The following is a 16,890-nucleotide window of genomic DNA, read 5'->3' on the forward strand; positions in this document are numbered from 1 at the left end:
GAAGAGTAGTGTTCCATTATATAAGGTAAGGTCGGAACGTCCAGTGAAGAGTGGTGAAGTAGTAGTAGGAGTAATAGAGAAACTATCTTGTCCAGGAATACAGTTTATCTTGGGTAATGATATAGCTGGATCACAGGTGGGAATGATGTCTACTGTGGTTGATAAGCCAGTGGAAAATCAGACAACTGAAGTGTTGAAGGACGAATATCCTGGGATTTTTCTGGATTGTGTAGTAACAAGGTCACAAAGTCATAGGTTAAGACAAGGGGAGACATCAAAGAGTGAAGATCAAGTTGAAGTTCAATTATCAGAAATGATGGTTGGAAAAGAACTTGAACAGGTGGAGGATGAGGCAGATATTTTTAGTTCAGTAAAATTGGCGGAGTTACAACAGAAAGATATAGAAATAAAATGGATGTATCAGAAAGCTTACACAGAAGAGGAATCTAAGTGTATACCAGAGTGTTATTACTGTAAAAATGATGTCTTGATGAGGTAATGGAGACCTTTACATATGCAGGCGGATGAAAAGTAGGCAGAAGTTCATCAAGTGGTATTGCCGGTAGGTATAGAAAGGAGGTTTTGCGAGCAGCACTTGAGGTACTACTGAGAGGTCATTTGGGAGTAAGGAAAACTCGAGCTAAAATACAAAAACATTTTTATTGGCCTGGACTACAGAAAGATGGAGTTAAATTTTGTGGATCATATCACACATGTCATGTGAATATGCTTAAAAGGTACTTTGAAAGGGATGGAGAGCAAAAGGAGGTTTTAATGATTCTAACTCAAAGTGAAGAACCAAATCCAGATGCCAAGAAATCGCATTATTTCCCTTTGTGTCGAGGGTATTGGAAACTCCCCAATAACTTTTGTTTTCACATACCGTGGGACCATTCGACCCTGTCTGATTGTATGGCCAAGGAAAGTGACTTGGACTTTTCCAAATTGACTTTTGGCTAGACTTCAGTTGTCTGATTTTCCACTGGCTTATGAACCACAGTAGGCATCACTCCCACCTGTGATCCAGCTATATCATTACCCAAGATAAACTGTATTTTGGACAAGATAGTTTTTCTATTACTCCTACTACCACTTCACCAAGTCTTCACTGGACTTTCCAACCTTACCTTATATAATGGAACACTACTCTTCTCACCCTGAATTCCACATATTACCACCTTTTCTGGCAATATTCCTCCCAAACTACATAACTCCTCATCTCTTACCATCAAAGATTGACTAGCTCCCGTATCTCTTAAAATCTTTATCTGCTCCGCCTGGTACACATGAGTAAACTTTACCCACACAAGTAAATTCTTTAAAGAGATCAGGCACCTTCTTATCAATCACCTCTTGAGCAGGTTGCACAATCTTTTGCACCTCCTTTGCTTCACTTGGGCTTTCCTTTACCACTTTAACAAGCCCCACTGTCTAATCCTGCTTTACCACATCAGACTTCCCAGTGTTTTTCTTCAACCACCAACACTGTGACTTTACAGTGAAAACATTTGAAGCTTTTCATGTCTCTTCCACCCTCCTGGATTCCTTTTTAATCTGAGGTACACTCTCCTTATTATCTCCCATCAGATCACCTTGACCTCTACCCTTGAGTATTTCTCTTTTCCCCAGTTTCTATCTCTCACAGGTTGAAATTGATGTCGGAAACCAAGGGCGTCATTCTCCGACCCCCCAGAGGGTCGGAGAATGGCCGTTGGCCGCCGTGAACCCCGCCCCCGCCGGTTGCCGAAGTCTCCGAAGGGAGAAAAGTCGGCGGGGCATTAATGGCGCCGCTGCCGTCGGACAATGTCATGGGTCTGCGCAAGGCAGCCGATTTTCGGCCTGCCGATATTCTCCCTTCCGGATGTGCCGAAGTCCCATCGACGTGATGACCGTTCACGTCGACGTAAATTAAACCTCCTTTTCATCGGCATGACCCGGTGCTCCAGGCTCACGCCAACCAGCGTGGAGGTGAGTGACGGCCTGGGGGGGTTGGCTCTGGGCAGGCGATGGCGTAGCCGCAGTCTGAATGCGTGAGGAGAGGTGTGTCTCGGGTTGTGTGTGTGTGTGCGGCGTGGGGTGGTTAGAGAAGGCTGGGCTCCGGGGGAGTGCCGGGAGGGGGGTCCGTGCCGGGATGGAGGTTGGGGGGGGGTCCGTGCCGGGGTGGAGGTTGGGGGGGTCCGTGCCGGGGTGGAGGTTGGGGGGGTCCGTGCCGGGGAGGGGGATGGGGGGGGGTCCGTGCCGGGGTGGAGGTTGGGGGGGGTCCGTGCCGGGGAGGGGGATGGGGATCCGTGCCAGGGTGGAGGTTGGGGGGGGGGTCCGTGCCGGGGTGGAGGTTGGGGGGGGGGGGTCCGTGCCGGGGTGGAGGTTGGGGGGGGTCCGTGCCGGGGTGGAGGTTGGGGGGGGGTCCGTGCCGGGGTGGAGGTTGGGGGGGTCCATGCCGGGGTGGAGATTGGGGGGGGGAGTCCGTGCCGGGGTGGAGGTTGGGGGGGGAGTCCGTGCCGGGGTGGAGGTAGGGGGGGGGCCGGGCCGGGCCGTGGTGGATGTTGGGGGGGGGTGGAGGTAGGGGGGGGGGGTGGGCCGGCCGTGGTGGAGGTTGGGGGGGGAGGTCCGTGCCGGGGAGGGAGATGGGGGGTCCGGGCCGGGGTGGGGGATGGGGGGTCCGGGCCGGGTTGGAGGTTGGGGGGGGGGTCCGTGCCGGGGTGGAGGTTGGGGGGGGGGTCCGTGCCGGGGTGGAGGTTGGGGGGCCGGGGTGGAGGTTGGGGGTCCGTGCCGGGGTGGAGGTTGGGTCCGTGCCGGGTTGGGGGGGGGGGGTCCGTGCCGGGGTGGAGGTTGGGGGGGGGCCGTGCCGGGGTGGAGGTTGGGGGGGGAGTCCGTGCCGGGGAGGGGGATGGGGGGTCCGGGCCGGGGTGGAGGTTGGGGGGGGGGTCCGTGCCGGGGTGGAGGTTGGGGGGGGGGTCCGTGCCGGGGTGGAGGTTGGGGGGGGGGCCATGCCGGGGTGGAGGTTGGGGGGGTTCCGTGCCGGGGTGGAGGTTGGGGGGGGGGGGTCCGTGCCGGGGTGGAGGTTGGGATGGGGGGCCGTGCCGGGATGGGGGGTCCGGGCTGTGATGGGGGTTGGGGGGGGGGCAAGTCCGTGCCGGGGTGGAGGTTGGGGGGGGTGGTCCGTGCCGGGGTGGAGGTTGGGGGGAGGGATCCGTGCCGGGGTGGAGTTTGGGGGGGGTCCGTGCCGGGGTGGAGGTTGGGGGGTGGGGTGTCCGTGCCGAGAAGGGGGATGCGAGGGCAAGTGAGTTGGTCCACCTGGCCAGGTGCCAGCCTCCAACAGATGGACCCATGCGGTCCATGCCACCTGGCTGGGGGGAGGAGGGGATATGGGCAATGATGACATGTCGTCGTTCCCCTCCCCCCACCAGGCCGTCATGTTTTCCGATCATCCAGCGATGTTGGCCGCCGTGGCGGCAGCCGCTCATGTCTATGTTGCCCTGGATGAGGAGGAGGAGGAGCGTGCCAGAGAGGCGGTGCAGGCTGCCGCAGAGGGGCAGGCGGCAGCCGCCCAGGCTGGAGGGACACCTGACCGACAGGACGAGGAGGGGGAGGAGGACGTCGCGGCCCCACGGCAACGGAGGCACCCGAGTGCGCCCCGTGTGTACCGGCCCCGGCAGTCATACCAGGACCTCACGGACCGGGAATGCAGGAGGAGACTCCGGATGAGGCGGGAAACCGTGGCACACATCTGCCACCTGCTGGCACACCTGTCACCGCATGGCACTGGCGGGGGACACCCTCTCCCCGTGTCCGTCAAGGTTACGGTGGCCCTGAACTTTTATGCAACGGGGTCATTCCAGGCACCGAGTGGGGACCTGTCCGGCATATCGCAGACATCGGTGCACCGGTGCATCCGGGCAGTGACAGATGCCCTATATGCCATGGCGCACCGCTACATCCGCTTCCCCGTTGACCGGGCCAGCCAAGATGCCCGGGCCGTGGGCTTCTCTGCCGTGGCCAGGTTCCCCATGGTCCAGGGCGCGATCGATGGGATGCACGTCGCCGTGCGGCCACCTTCAGATAACAGGGCCGTGTTCACCAATAGGAAGGGGACCTATTCGATGAACGTACAGGTGGTCTACGACCACCGCATGATGATCCTGCACGTCTGCGCCCGTCACCCAGGCAGTGTACACGACTCATACGTGTTGTCGCGGTCATCCATCCCCGGCATGTACGAGGGACGCCATCCCCGGCTGAGGGGCTGGTTGCTGGGCAACAGGGGCTACCCATTGCGATCGTGCTGATGACGCCTATACGGAGGCCACGCAATGAGGCGGAGAACCGCTACAATGATGCCCATGTAGCGACAAGGGGAGTGATAGAGAGGTGCTTTGGCGTGCTGAGGATGCGTTTCAGGTGCCTGGACCTCTCTGGGGGCGCCCTCCAGTATTGGTCAGATAGGGACGGCCGCATCATTGTGGTGTGCTGCGTCCTGCACAACATAGCCCAGCAGAGGGGCGATGTGCCGCAGGCAGAGGAGGGCAGAGTGGAGGAGCAGCAGGAAGAGGCGCAGTCCTCCCCAGATGAGAGGGATGGGGGTAATGGTCAGGGCAGACGGGTTAGACACAGGCGGGTGGCTGTCCACCGTTACCGGCTGGCCCAGCGGGCACGGGACAGACTGATAGACGCCCGCTTCACTGACTAGATGGGCGTGGGAATCGGGTAGTATGGCCACAGACCACACACCATGGCAACAGCCGACCACCCACACCCCCCACCCATCCACCCACCCAGCACCCTCACCCCCCTCCCCAACCCCACCCACCCCACCCGCATGCACACCACCGCCCCCCCCCCCATTGCCGATCCACCTGCGGCACAACAGGCCGGGCTCACACAGTTGCGGGTGGACGCGTGTCTATCGCAGGCCATGGAGGATGATGACAACCCGCCCTGCGATGAGCTCCTGGCTCTACATCGTTGGACTATGTCTGACCCATGGCCACAGTCCCACCATCCACCCGGACCATCCCTGCATGCGGCTGTGACACTGCAGCGCACGGTCCCGTCCTCTGCCCGGGGGATGTTGATTGCGGCCCAGGGGGAAGGGGGCAGACTCACCTGGGGCTGAGGTAAGACCACCCCTCACACACACACTTGCGCTCAACGTACATGACACCCCCGCACACTTTGGACAGAGCACAAAGGCAGCTTCTGTAGGTGTAACATTGACTTCAATAACTAAAGGAGTTCATGCACGTGCCCTAGCCCCTAAAACTCATCTGTGCCCTGCAACCGTGCCAACTTACTCAGTGTCTAATTGTTTGTCCTTACGGGCCCTTTGACTATGTCTACGTGGTTCCCCAGACGGTACAGCAGAACTGGAGGTGGACTCCTGTGATTCCTGCCCTCTGACACTGGATCCCTTTGGCGGCCGTTTCCTGGGGCGTCCTGGCCTAGATGGGCCAGGCTGCGGCCCGGGCGACTGGGATGGCAAGCTGCCAGCCTGTCCTGCCCGTTGCCCACCTGATGCACCTGGGACGGAAGGGGGGGAGTCCGAGGTGTCGCGGTGTACCGGGACCTCCCCTACAGGGGGAGCCAGGACGGACCACACCATTTCCTCCTCCCTCGGGGTGCCCGATGGGCCCCAGGCCTCTACTTGGGTGGGGGATGCGAACGGACTGGCCATCCGACGCCCCCCCAACATCTGGCGCTGCCAGTCCTGGAAGCCCGTGCTGGTATCGACAGGGGTCTGCAGGTTTGCAGCCATGGAGCCCAGGGGGTTGGCAAACCCTGTCTGTGACAGTGCGACGCCGGCTCGCACATGGCCACTGGCGCCGATGCCCTCAGCGATGGCCTGCAGAGACTGGGCCATGGCCTGCTGAGACTGGGCCATGGCCTGCAGAGACTGGGCCATGGCCTGCTGAGACTGGGCCATGGCCTGCTGAGACTGGGCCATGGCCTGCTGAGACTGGGCTATGGCCTGCTGAGACTGGGCCATGGCCTGCTGAGACTGGGCTATGGCGTTGAGCGCCTCTGCCATCTGGCGCTGGCACTGGCTCATGGCCTCCTGTGAGAGGGCAGCCATTTCCTGGGCCACAGACCCCGCCTGCACGGAAAGCCCCAGGCCTCGCAAACCGTTCCCCATGTCTGACACCGTCGCACCCATTGCCTCCACCGTGGACGCCACCCGTGCGGTGTCGGCCTGGGTGGCACGCATGACCGGCACCACTCCCAGCTCCTGGACGCGGGTGGACTCCTCCACCTGCGACTGCAGCCGCCGCAAGCCGCCTGTCACCCTCTTCACTCGTCTCTGGGTCGGTGGTTGCATCGGATCTATGTGTGGGTGTGGTAACTCCAGGAACCTGGGATCCATCTGGGCGGCAGATGTTCGCTTGGGCTGGGCTGCCCTCCGACCGCCCGGCCCCTCTGCTGCTCCTACCTCCACCTGCTCTACCGGGACGGCTGTGTTGTGCGCACCAGTGAGTGAACCAGACGCCTCATCACTAAAGTGCCCAACCGTGGTGAGTGTTTCTGCGATGGTGGAGGGTGTTGGTGACAGCAGTGGCGTTGTGTCGTGCTCTTCGTCCCACTCTGAGTCCATGGCACTTTGGGGTGGGGGTTCGTCTCCACCCATCCACTCTGAGTCACTGTCCGGTATTTCGTCTTCCTGGGTAGTGGTGTCCCGGGTAGGGGTGTCCTGGGCAGTGCTGTCCCGGGCAGTGCTGTCCCGGGCAGTGCTGTCCCGGGTAGTGCTGTCCCGGGTAGTGCTGTCCCGGGTAGTGGTGTCCCGGGTAGTAGTGTCCCGGGTAGTGGTGTCCCGGGTAGTGGTGTCCCGGGTAGTGGTGTCCCGGGTAGTGGTGTCCTGGGTAGTGGTGTCCTGGCTCGGATGTGACGGGGGCCTGTGGCTGTCCCCCTCGTCGCTGGGTGGTCGCTCCCGCACGTGACGGGGGTGTCGTCTCCCTGTTGCTCCAGGTCTCTCCGTCTCCCGTGGTGTGCGAGGGGCATCCTGCGGGCGTCGCATGCTGGAGGGTGCGGGTCTCTCCGTCTCCCGTGGCCTCCGAGGGGCATCCTGCGGGCGTCGCATGCTGGAGGGTGCGGGTCTCTCCGTCTCCCGTGGCCTCCGAGGGGCATCCTGCGGGCGTCGCATGCTGGAGGGTGCGGGTCTCTCCATCTCCCGTGGCCTCCGAGGGGCATCCTGCGGGCGTCGCATGCTGGAGGGTGCGGGTCTCTCCGTCTCCCGTGGCCTCCGAAGGGCATCCTGCGGGCAGTCTGCATCTGCGGGGATGGGTGCCTGGACGTTTGGTCCTGCGATACACAATGAAGCATGCATGGTTAGACATCAGGCAGTGATCAGGTGATATGGGGGAGGGGGGGATATGGGGGAGGGGGGGATATGGGGAGGGGGGATATGGGGGATATGGGGGAGGGGGATATGGGGGAGGGGGGATATGGGGGAGGGGTGGATATGGGGGATATGGGGGAGGGGGGATATGGGGGAGGGGGGATATGGGGGAGGGGGGATATGGGGGATATGGGGGAGGGGGTATATGGGGGAGGGGGGATATGGGAAGGGGGATATGGGGAGGGGGGATATGGGTTGGAGGGGGCATATGGGGAGGGGGGATATGGGGAGGGGGGATATGGGGGAGGGGGGATATGGGGAGGCTCACCCTGCCTGCTCTGACGAGGTCGTTCGCCTTCTTGTGGCACTGGGTGCCTGTCCGTGGTGTCAGGGCCACAACGGTGACGGCCTCTGCCACTTCCCTCCACAGACGCCGGCTGTGGCGTGGGGCAACTCTGCGGCCGTGCCCGGGATACAGGGCGTCCCTCCTCTGCTCCACCGCGTCCAGGAGCGCCTCCACATCCCGTGACTCGAACCTCGGGGCTGAGCGGCGGCCAGCCATCCAGTCGGGTGTTGCGGTCGCTTGTTCCGGTCGGGTGGGGGGAGCAGCGCGGCCTTATGAGCCGTCACGCCTTGCGGCGCGTATGACGCTGCATGGCGTGAACCACTGCGCAAGCGCGGATCCCGTTCCGTCGCTGCTAGCCCATTTCGGGCCGGAGACTATCGACCCATTTTTCCGACGTGACGCAAGTCGGATTTGCGCCGTTTTTTGCGCTGATCGGCGGACTTTCCGCCGATAATGGAGAATTTCGCCCCAAGCTTTGATTTATGAACTAATTCATACTCATCTGCCACTTCTGCTGCAAACTCGCAGATTTAACCCTCTGCTCTTCCACATGAGTTCTCACTACATCAGGAATTTAATTTTTAAACTCCTCCAAAAGTATAATTTCTCTGAGAGCTTCATACGTTTGGTCTATTTTCAAAGCCCTTATCCACCTATCATAATTACTCTGTTTGATCCTTTCAAACTCCATGTATGTTTGACCAGGTTCTTTCCTTAAATTTCTAATCCTTTATCTGTAGGCTTCAGGCACTAGTTCATATGCACCTAAAATTGATTTTTTTCACCTCCTCATACGTCTCAGATACTTCCTCTGATAGTGACGTAAACACTTCACTATCTCGACCTACCAACTTTGTTTGAATCAGTAATACCCACATATCCTGTGGCCATTTAATTTGTTCAGCTACCTTCTCAAATGAAATGAAAAAAGATTCTACCTCCTTCTCATCAAACCTTGCCAATGCATTGACATATTTAAATAGATCCCCACCAAGCCTTCAACTGTGACGCTCAGGCTCATCATCCTCATCACTGTCCTCAAACTGTATGTCTCCCTTTACATCTGCCAATTTTAACTCTCTCTTTTTCCTTTTCCTCTCTATCTCTTTCCCTTTCCTCTCTCTCTCTTTTCCCTTTTCCTCTCTATCTCTTACTCTCTCTTTTTCTTTTTCCTCTCTATCTCTTTCTCTCTCTTTTTCTTTTTCCTATCTATCTCTCTCTTTTTCTTTCTCCCTCATTGCGTATTCAAGCTGCTTTAATTCTTTCTCATGTTTTAGTTGTTTAATCTGTAACTGAATTTTTGCCAGTTCTAATGCGTCATACTCTATCTCAGGAAATTTTAAATGCTCAGCTACCTCCCTAAGTACCTCGTCTTTTCGTATCCTGTCAGGTAACCTTAAGTGCAATGTCTTTGCCGAATCTAAAAGCCTTTTTTAGTCTCTGTTCATAAGGTAATGTGTGTGACCTTCTCCACCCTCAAAAACTTTCGAGCCTCTGAAAGAGCCATGGTCCACAACACACTCCCTACTTAAACTGGAATACCACACCTGAAAAGCAAACACAAATATACTCACCTCTCACTGTCTTTAAGTTCACTAAGCCAACCCAATCACGAAAGATAGACTTTTACCCCACGAGCCCCCAATTTATTATGGGCCAGGGTTTAGAAAACTCCAAAGTATATCATGGAGTTCACCTGACCCACGACTTTTAATAGATTTTGGTTTTGGGGAGCACTCTCCAGGTGTTATACAACAGAGACCTTAAGTACTTTTAAAACAAAACAATGTTTATTCTATGAACCCAGTTAACATTTTATAAACACACAGTAAACATCTTATCAACTCCCAACACACGTAACCCCACAGATACAATACTCTATAGATAACCCTTAATACCTTTCCTCGCAACATCCATAAGTTAAATCCATTTTTAACAAAGACATCTGGTTTAAATTCTCTACAGAAACAGGTATTACTTTGAAATCATCAAGGGACCTGGAGACATTCTTTAGAGAGAGAGAGATATATATACAGCTTCTTGTTTGAATGTAGCTCTCCAACTGAAACCAAAACAAAAAACAGAGCCACAAAGCAGCTTTTCAGCTCAAAATGAAAGTAAAAAGACCGGCAGACAGCCAGCTCCACCCACACACTGACATCACTGCAGCTATTTGCTAAACACCCATTTCTTAAAGGTACATCCACCTGACTCTTGTCCCTCCCTCAGATGATCTAATAAATTACATTACATTCACCCGAGGCACATTTGTGTTTGAGTTGACAAAGATTGGGACTTTTTGGTTGATCCTTGTTCAATGCTTCTTTATGTTTTGAATTGATATCCAATATGGTTCAGTGTTTATGAAGTAATTTGTTAATAAAAGAAATGAAATGGAAAATTCATTCTCTCTGCAGGTTGGAAGCTACACCAGGTTGTTCAGATGATTATATTAAAATATATGATGGGCCTTCAACAAGTTCTCCAGTGCTTTCCACAATATGCACTGGATCAAATCGTGCATTTACATCATCGTCCAACGCTATGACTATTCATTTCCAATCTGATTCCCAAAATACCGGTCCCGGCTTCACTGCAAATTACTTTGAGATATCTGCAAATAAAAGTCAGTGTTAAATTTCTTCTCTTGATCTGTGCAGTTGAAATTAGCAGTGTAGCAAAATGATTTCGCAGACGTGGCTACTTTCTGAGAGTTGATAAGGATTTGTTATGATTTCCATTCATTATGCCTCGCATCATGATGCTCTTATTTAAAGAACTGTACAGAATATACAGCATAGAAATAGGCCAGAATGATCTGTGTCCATACGCCTTCTCAACAAGAGATTTCTCCTTTTCCAGCTGCCTCATCTCAGCCTGTCATATATTTCTAGGCCCTTTTCTTCCATGTAATCATCTACTTTTCGTTAGAAAGTATCTAAGTGATCTGTCTCAACCATTTCCTGTGGTAGCTTGTCCGACCCTCTGGGTAAAGACTTTTCTTCTTATTTCACAATTGGATGTATTAGGAACTGGCTTACATTTTGGGTCCATGTTTTTTGGATTCTCCAGTATTTACACTGCTAAATCATTCACAGTTTTGAAGTTCTCTGTCAGCTTGTTCCACGTTTCTTTTTTAAAGAAAAATATCCAACCTGTTCAGTTATACCTTGGAGCTGTAATCTCTCAGTCCTGGGCACCATCCTTGTTTATCAAATTTGCACTTTCTCCATTGTTTCTGTGTGTTTTTGTACAATGGAAGATAGAACAGTGCTCAGTGAATTTAGCGTGGCCTGACCACGGCTCTATACATGCTACAGAACGTCATTACCGTTGAATTATCCAGCCTAGAAATAAATCTGAGTGCTAAATTGCCATTTTTTATTTTTTTACTAGCATGCAATGCTGTGTTTAATGATTCATTCATCTTTGTGCAAAGATCCCTTTGCTTTCCTAACCCAGTCACAATGTTTTATTAGCTCAGATTTAAGTGACGTTTCTATCTTTTTAAACCAAAGTGCATTGTCTCATTTATCTGTCTTGAAACTCATTTTCTAATTAACTGCTTAGTCGATAAGCTTTCTAATGTCTTCTCCAATGCTATCATTTGTAAATGTTGATGTCATCTTGCTTGTTTCGTAGTGAGAACCACAGATATAATTTATGAATAACAATGGGTTCATCCCTGATCCTTGTGGAACCACACTTTCAATCGTTTTCTATTCTGAATACACTTCACCTCCAGTCTTCACTTCTTATTTTTTAATCAGTTTAATTTCCATTTAGCTAATTATCCTCAATTCTACATATCCTAACCTTTGTTATGAGTCAACTGTGGTAACTTGTTGATGACATTTGAAAATCAAAGTTTGTGACATTTAATATTTTAACACCTTCAAATATTTCTATCAGGTCAACAGAGGAACACAGGAACAGAAAAACATAGCAGCAGGAGTAGGCCATTCCACCGGTCAACCCATTTCTGCACAGATCGTTGCTGATAACCTACTTTTATGCCATTTTCCTCCACTATCTCTATATCCCTTGGTGTGATTGGTATCCAGAAATCTATCGATTTCTGTCTTGAGCGAGTTCTGTGATTGTCCTTCCACGGTCCTCTGGGGTAGAGAATTCTACAGATTCATCACCGGCTGAGTGAAGAAATCCCTCATCTGAGCCTCAAATGACCTGGCTGGTTTAGCTCAGTGGGCTAGACAGCTGGTTTGTGATGCAGTACAAGGCCAGCAGCGCGGGTTTAATTGCTGTACCAGCTCACCCGAATAGGTGCCGAAATGTGGCGACTCGGTGCTTTTCACAGTAACCTGTGACAATAAAAGATTATTATTATTATGAGACTGTGTCTCTGGTTCTAGATACATCACCCAGCCACATCTATACTGTCACATCGTGTAAGAAATTTGTAAGTTTCAATGAGATCACCTCTCATTCATCAAAACAGGACCAAATTCCTAAATATCTCTTCCTAATACAATCCAGCCATCCCAGTAATCAGCCTGGTGAACCTCCATTGTACTCCCTCTGTGGCAAGTGTACCCTTCCTTAGATAAAGAGACGAAAACTGGACACACTGCTCCAGGTGCGGTGTTATCAAAGGTGCTACACAATTGCAACAAGATATCAAGATGTCTTAACACTGAGAGATCACATACAATGTGCCTTCCAAATTGCTTGCTGCGCCTGCGTTCTAGCTTTTAGTGACTCATGAACAAGGACAGCCAGGTCCCTTTGGACATCAACACTTCCCAATGTTTCACCATTTAAGAAATATCTGCCTTTTTGTTTCTTTCTACCAAAGTGGATAACTTCTCACTTTCTCACATTACCTTCCATCTGCTGCGTTCATGCCCAATCACTTAGCTCGTCCAAATCCCTTGAAGCCTCCTTGCCTCCTTCTCACAACTTACATTTCCACCAGGTTTTAGCAAACTTGTAGTCTCCATATCCAAGTGATTTATTTAGATTGTGACAAGCTGTGACCCCAGCACTGATCCTTGCGGTTATCCACCAGTTAAGGCCTGCCAACCTGAGAATGACCCTTTTATTCTTACTTAAGTTTTCTGTCATTTAACCAATCTCAATCTATCCAGTATAATTAAGCAAGATTCAGTAATTCAGCACCTGTGATGAATATTTGCAATTATAGTTTAATTCTCCAAATTTTCTGCTGTCCATTCTTTCAGTGTAGGTTCCAGTAGTTTTTCCATCACTGACATTAAACTGGCAGGTCTAGAGTTCTCTGTTTTTTCTGTAGAAACAGCATGGACCAGAAAGTGTAAATTAGCAAATTTACCAAACCAGTGGCTCCAATGAAAATGTAATGAGAACATTTATGCATTATGGCATGATCACAACTGCAGTGTTTAAAGATATTGGAAAGACCCCCCCCCCCCACCACCGCATACACACAGCTGCTACATTTCAGCTGCAATTGTGTTTTTTGCTGCTATTGCCCCTTCTTTAGGGGATGGAGATTCTGATTCTAATCGGAGGCGGTCTTACACTTTTGGGATTCCAAGCTCTCCCTCTCTGTGGGGCCCCCATGATGTCATGCCCCGCCCTCTGGTGACATGGCCCCAAATAACATAAGACCAGAAGACATAGGAGCAGAATTAGGCCACTTGGCCCATCGAGTCTGCTCGGCCATTCAATCATGGCTGATATTTTCTCATCCCCATTCTCCTGCCTTCTCCCCACAACCCCTGATTCCCTTATTAATCAAGAACCTATCTATCTCTGTCTTAAAGACACTCAGTGAATTGGCCTCCACAGTATTCTGTGGCCAAGAGTTCCACAGATTCACCACCCTCTGGCTGAAGAAATTCCTCCTCATCTCTGTTTTAAAGGATTATCCCTTTAATCTGAGATGGTGTCCTCTGGTTCTAGTTTTTCCTACAAGTGGAAACATCCTCTCCACGTCTACTCTATCCAGGCCTCGCAGTATCTTGTACGTTTCAATAAGATTCCCTTTGATCCTTCAATGAGTACAGACCCAGAGTCCTCAAACGTTCCTCATACGACACGTTCCTCATTCAAGGGATCAGTCTTGTGAATCTCCTCTGGACCCTTTCCAAGGCCAGTACATCCTTCCTTAGATATGGGGCCCAAAACTGCTCACAATACTCCAAATGGAGTCTGACCAGAGCCTTATACAGCCTCAGAAGTATATCCCTGGTCTTGTATTCTAGGCCTACTGACATGAATGCTAACATAGCCTTCTTAACTGCCGACTGAACCTGCACATTAACCTTAAGAGAATCGTGAACAAGGACTCCCAAGTCCCTTTGTGCTTCTGCTTTCCGAAGCATTTCCCTATTTGGAAATAGTCTATACCTAGATTCCTCCTTCCAAAGTGCATAACATCACACTTTTCCACCTTGTATTTCATTTGCCACTTCATTGCCCACTCTCCTAGCTTGTCCAAGTCCTTCTGCAGCCCCTTTCCTTCCTCAATTCTACCTGTCCCTCTACAGATTTTGTATCATCTGCAAACTTAGCAACAGTGCCTTCAGTACCTTCTTCCAGATCATTAATGTATATTGTAAAACGTTGTGGCCCCAGCACAGACCCCTGAGGCACACCACTAGTCACCGGCTGCCATCCTGAAAAAGCCCCCTTTATCCCCACTCTTTGGCTTCTGCCAGTCAGCCAATCCTCTATCCATGCCAGGATCTTACCCTGAACACCATGAGCTCTTAACTTATTTCACAGTCACTTATGCGGCACCTTGTCAGAGACCTTCTGGAAATCTAAATCAATCACGTCCACTGGTTCTCCTTTGTCTAACTTGCTTGTTACCTCCTCAAAGAACTTTAACAGATTTGGCAGCCACGACCTCCCTTTGACAAAGCCATGCTGACTCAGTCCTATTTTTCCATGCACTTACAAGTGCTTCGCGATCTCATCTTTAATAACAGACTCTAAAATCTTACCAATGACCAAAGTCAGGCTAACCGGCCTATAATTTACCATCTTCTGCCTCCCTCCCTTCTTAAACAGTGGTGTTATATTAGCCATCTTCCAGTCCTCTGGGACCCTTTCTGCCTCCAGTGATTCCTGAAAGATCATCACTAATGCCTCCACAATTTCTTCAGCTATCTCTTTTAGGACCCTAGGGTGTAGTCCATCCGGTCCATGTGGCTTATCCACCTTCAGGCCTTTCAGTTTCCCCAGAACCTTCTCCTTAGTAATGGTCACTGCACTCACCTTTGCCCCCTGGTTCTCCTGGAGCTCTGGCATCCCACTGGTGTCTTCCACCGTGAAGACTGATGCAAAGTAACTATTCAGTTCGTCTGCCATTTCTTTGTTTCTTATGATTACTTCTCCAGCCACATTTTCTAGTGGTCCAATGTCTATTTTTGCCTCTCTCTTACCTTTTATATATTGAAAAAAAATCTCTTCCTATCTTCCTTTATATTACTAGCTAGCTTGCACTCGTACTTCATCCTCTCCCCCCCTTATTGCTTTTTTAGTTGTCCTCTGCTCGCCTTTAAAGGCTTCCCAATCCTCTGGTTTCCCACTAAATCTCGCCACTTTGTATGCTTTTTCTTTAGCCTTTATGTTGTCCTTGGCATCCCTCGTCAGCCATGGATGCTTTGTCCTCCCCTTAGCATGTTTCCTCCTCCTTGGGATGAATTTCTGTTGTACCTCCCTAATAACCCCCCAAAACTCCTGCCATTGCTGTTCCACTGTCTTCTCTGCTAGGCTCCTTCCCCCATCAATTCTGGCCAGTTCGTCCCTCATGTCTTTGTAGTTACCCTTATTTAATTGAAATACCGTTACATCTGATTGCAGCTTCTCCCTCTCAAGCTGCAGGGTAAATTTGATCATATTGTGGTCACGCTGCTCCCTGAGGGTTCCTTCACCTTAAGTTCCCTCATCCAGTCTGCCTCATTACACATCACCAAATCCAGAATTGCCTGTTCCTAGTAGGCTCTGTCACAAGCTGCTTAAACAAAATCTCTGAGACATTCCACAAATTCCATTTCTTGGGATCCACTACCAACCTGATTTTCCCAGTCATTGCCTGCCAGGGGCAGGCAATAAACAAAGAAATAACTGATGCATGTAGAAATGGTACAGCAGTTATCATGGGGGATTTTAAAATACATGTCGATTGGTTTAACCAGGTCGGTCAAGGCAGCCTTGAGGAGGAGTTTATAGAATGTATCCGCGATAGTTTCCTCGAACAGTATGTAATCAAACCTACGAGGGAACAAGCGGTCCTAGATCTGGTCCTGTGTCATGAGACAGGATTGATTCAGGATCTCATAGTTAGGGATCCTCTCGGAAGGAGCGATCACAATATGGTGGAATTTAAAATACAGATGGAGGGTGAGAAGGTAAAATCAAGCACTAGTGTTTTGTGCTTAAACAAAGGAGATTATAATGGGATGAGAGAAGAACTAGCTAAGGTAGACTGGGAGCAAAGACTTTATGGTGAAACAGTTGAGGACCAGTGGAGAACCTTCCAAGTGATTTTTCACAGTGCTCAGCAAAGAACAAAGAACAAAGAAATGTACAGCACAGGAACAGGCCCTTCGGCCCTCCAAGCCCGTGCCGACCATGCTGCCCGACTAAACTACAATCTTCTACACTTCCTGGGTCCGTATCCTTCTATTCCCATCCTATTCATATATTTGTCAAGATGCCCCTTAAATGTCCCTATCGTCCCTGCTTCCACTACCTCCTCCGGTAGCGAGTTCCAGGCACCCACTACCCTCTGCGTAAAAAACTTGCCTCGTACATCTACTCTAAACCTTGCCCCTCTCACCTTAAACCTATGCCCCCTAGTAATTGACCCCTCTACACTGGGGAAAAGCCTCTGACTATCCACTCTGTCTATGCCCCTCATAATTTTGTATACCTCAATCAGGTCTCCCCTCAACCTCCTTCGCTCCAGTGAGAACAAACCAAGTTTATTCAACCGCTCCTCATAGCTAATGCCCTCCATACCAGGCAACATTCTGGTAAATCTCTTCTGCACCCTCTCTAAAGCCTCCACATCCTTCTGGTAGTGTGGCGACCAGAATTGAACACTATACTCCAAGTGTGGCCTAACTAAGGTTCTATACAGCTGCAACATGACTTGCCAATTCTTATACTCAATGCCCCGGCCAATGAAGGCAAGCATGCCGTATGCCTTCTTGACTACCTTCTCCACCTGTGTCGCCCCTTTCAATGACCTGTGGACCTATAC

The 16,890-nt window shown here is 51.3% G+C and overlaps 1 protein-coding gene across 1 annotated transcript in view; it reads left to right on the forward strand.

Annotated features, from left to right (window-relative positions):
* The window catches only part of LOC140393168 (cubilin-like), a 367,012-nt gene that overhangs the window by 212,111 nt on the left and 138,011 nt on the right, over positions 1–16,890 (forward strand). The window contains exon 20 of the mRNA XM_072479292.1: positions 10,091–10,299. Within this exon, the coding sequence (XP_072335393.1) occupies positions 10,091–10,299 (209 nt within the window). The remainder of the gene's footprint in view (positions 1–10,090; positions 10,300–16,890) is intronic.

Source organism: Scyliorhinus torazame, chromosome 16, assembly GCF_047496885.1.
Source record: "Scyliorhinus torazame isolate Kashiwa2021f chromosome 16, sScyTor2.1, whole genome shotgun sequence".
Lineage (NCBI taxonomy): Eukaryota > Metazoa > Chordata > Chondrichthyes > Carcharhiniformes > Scyliorhinidae > Scyliorhinus > Scyliorhinus torazame.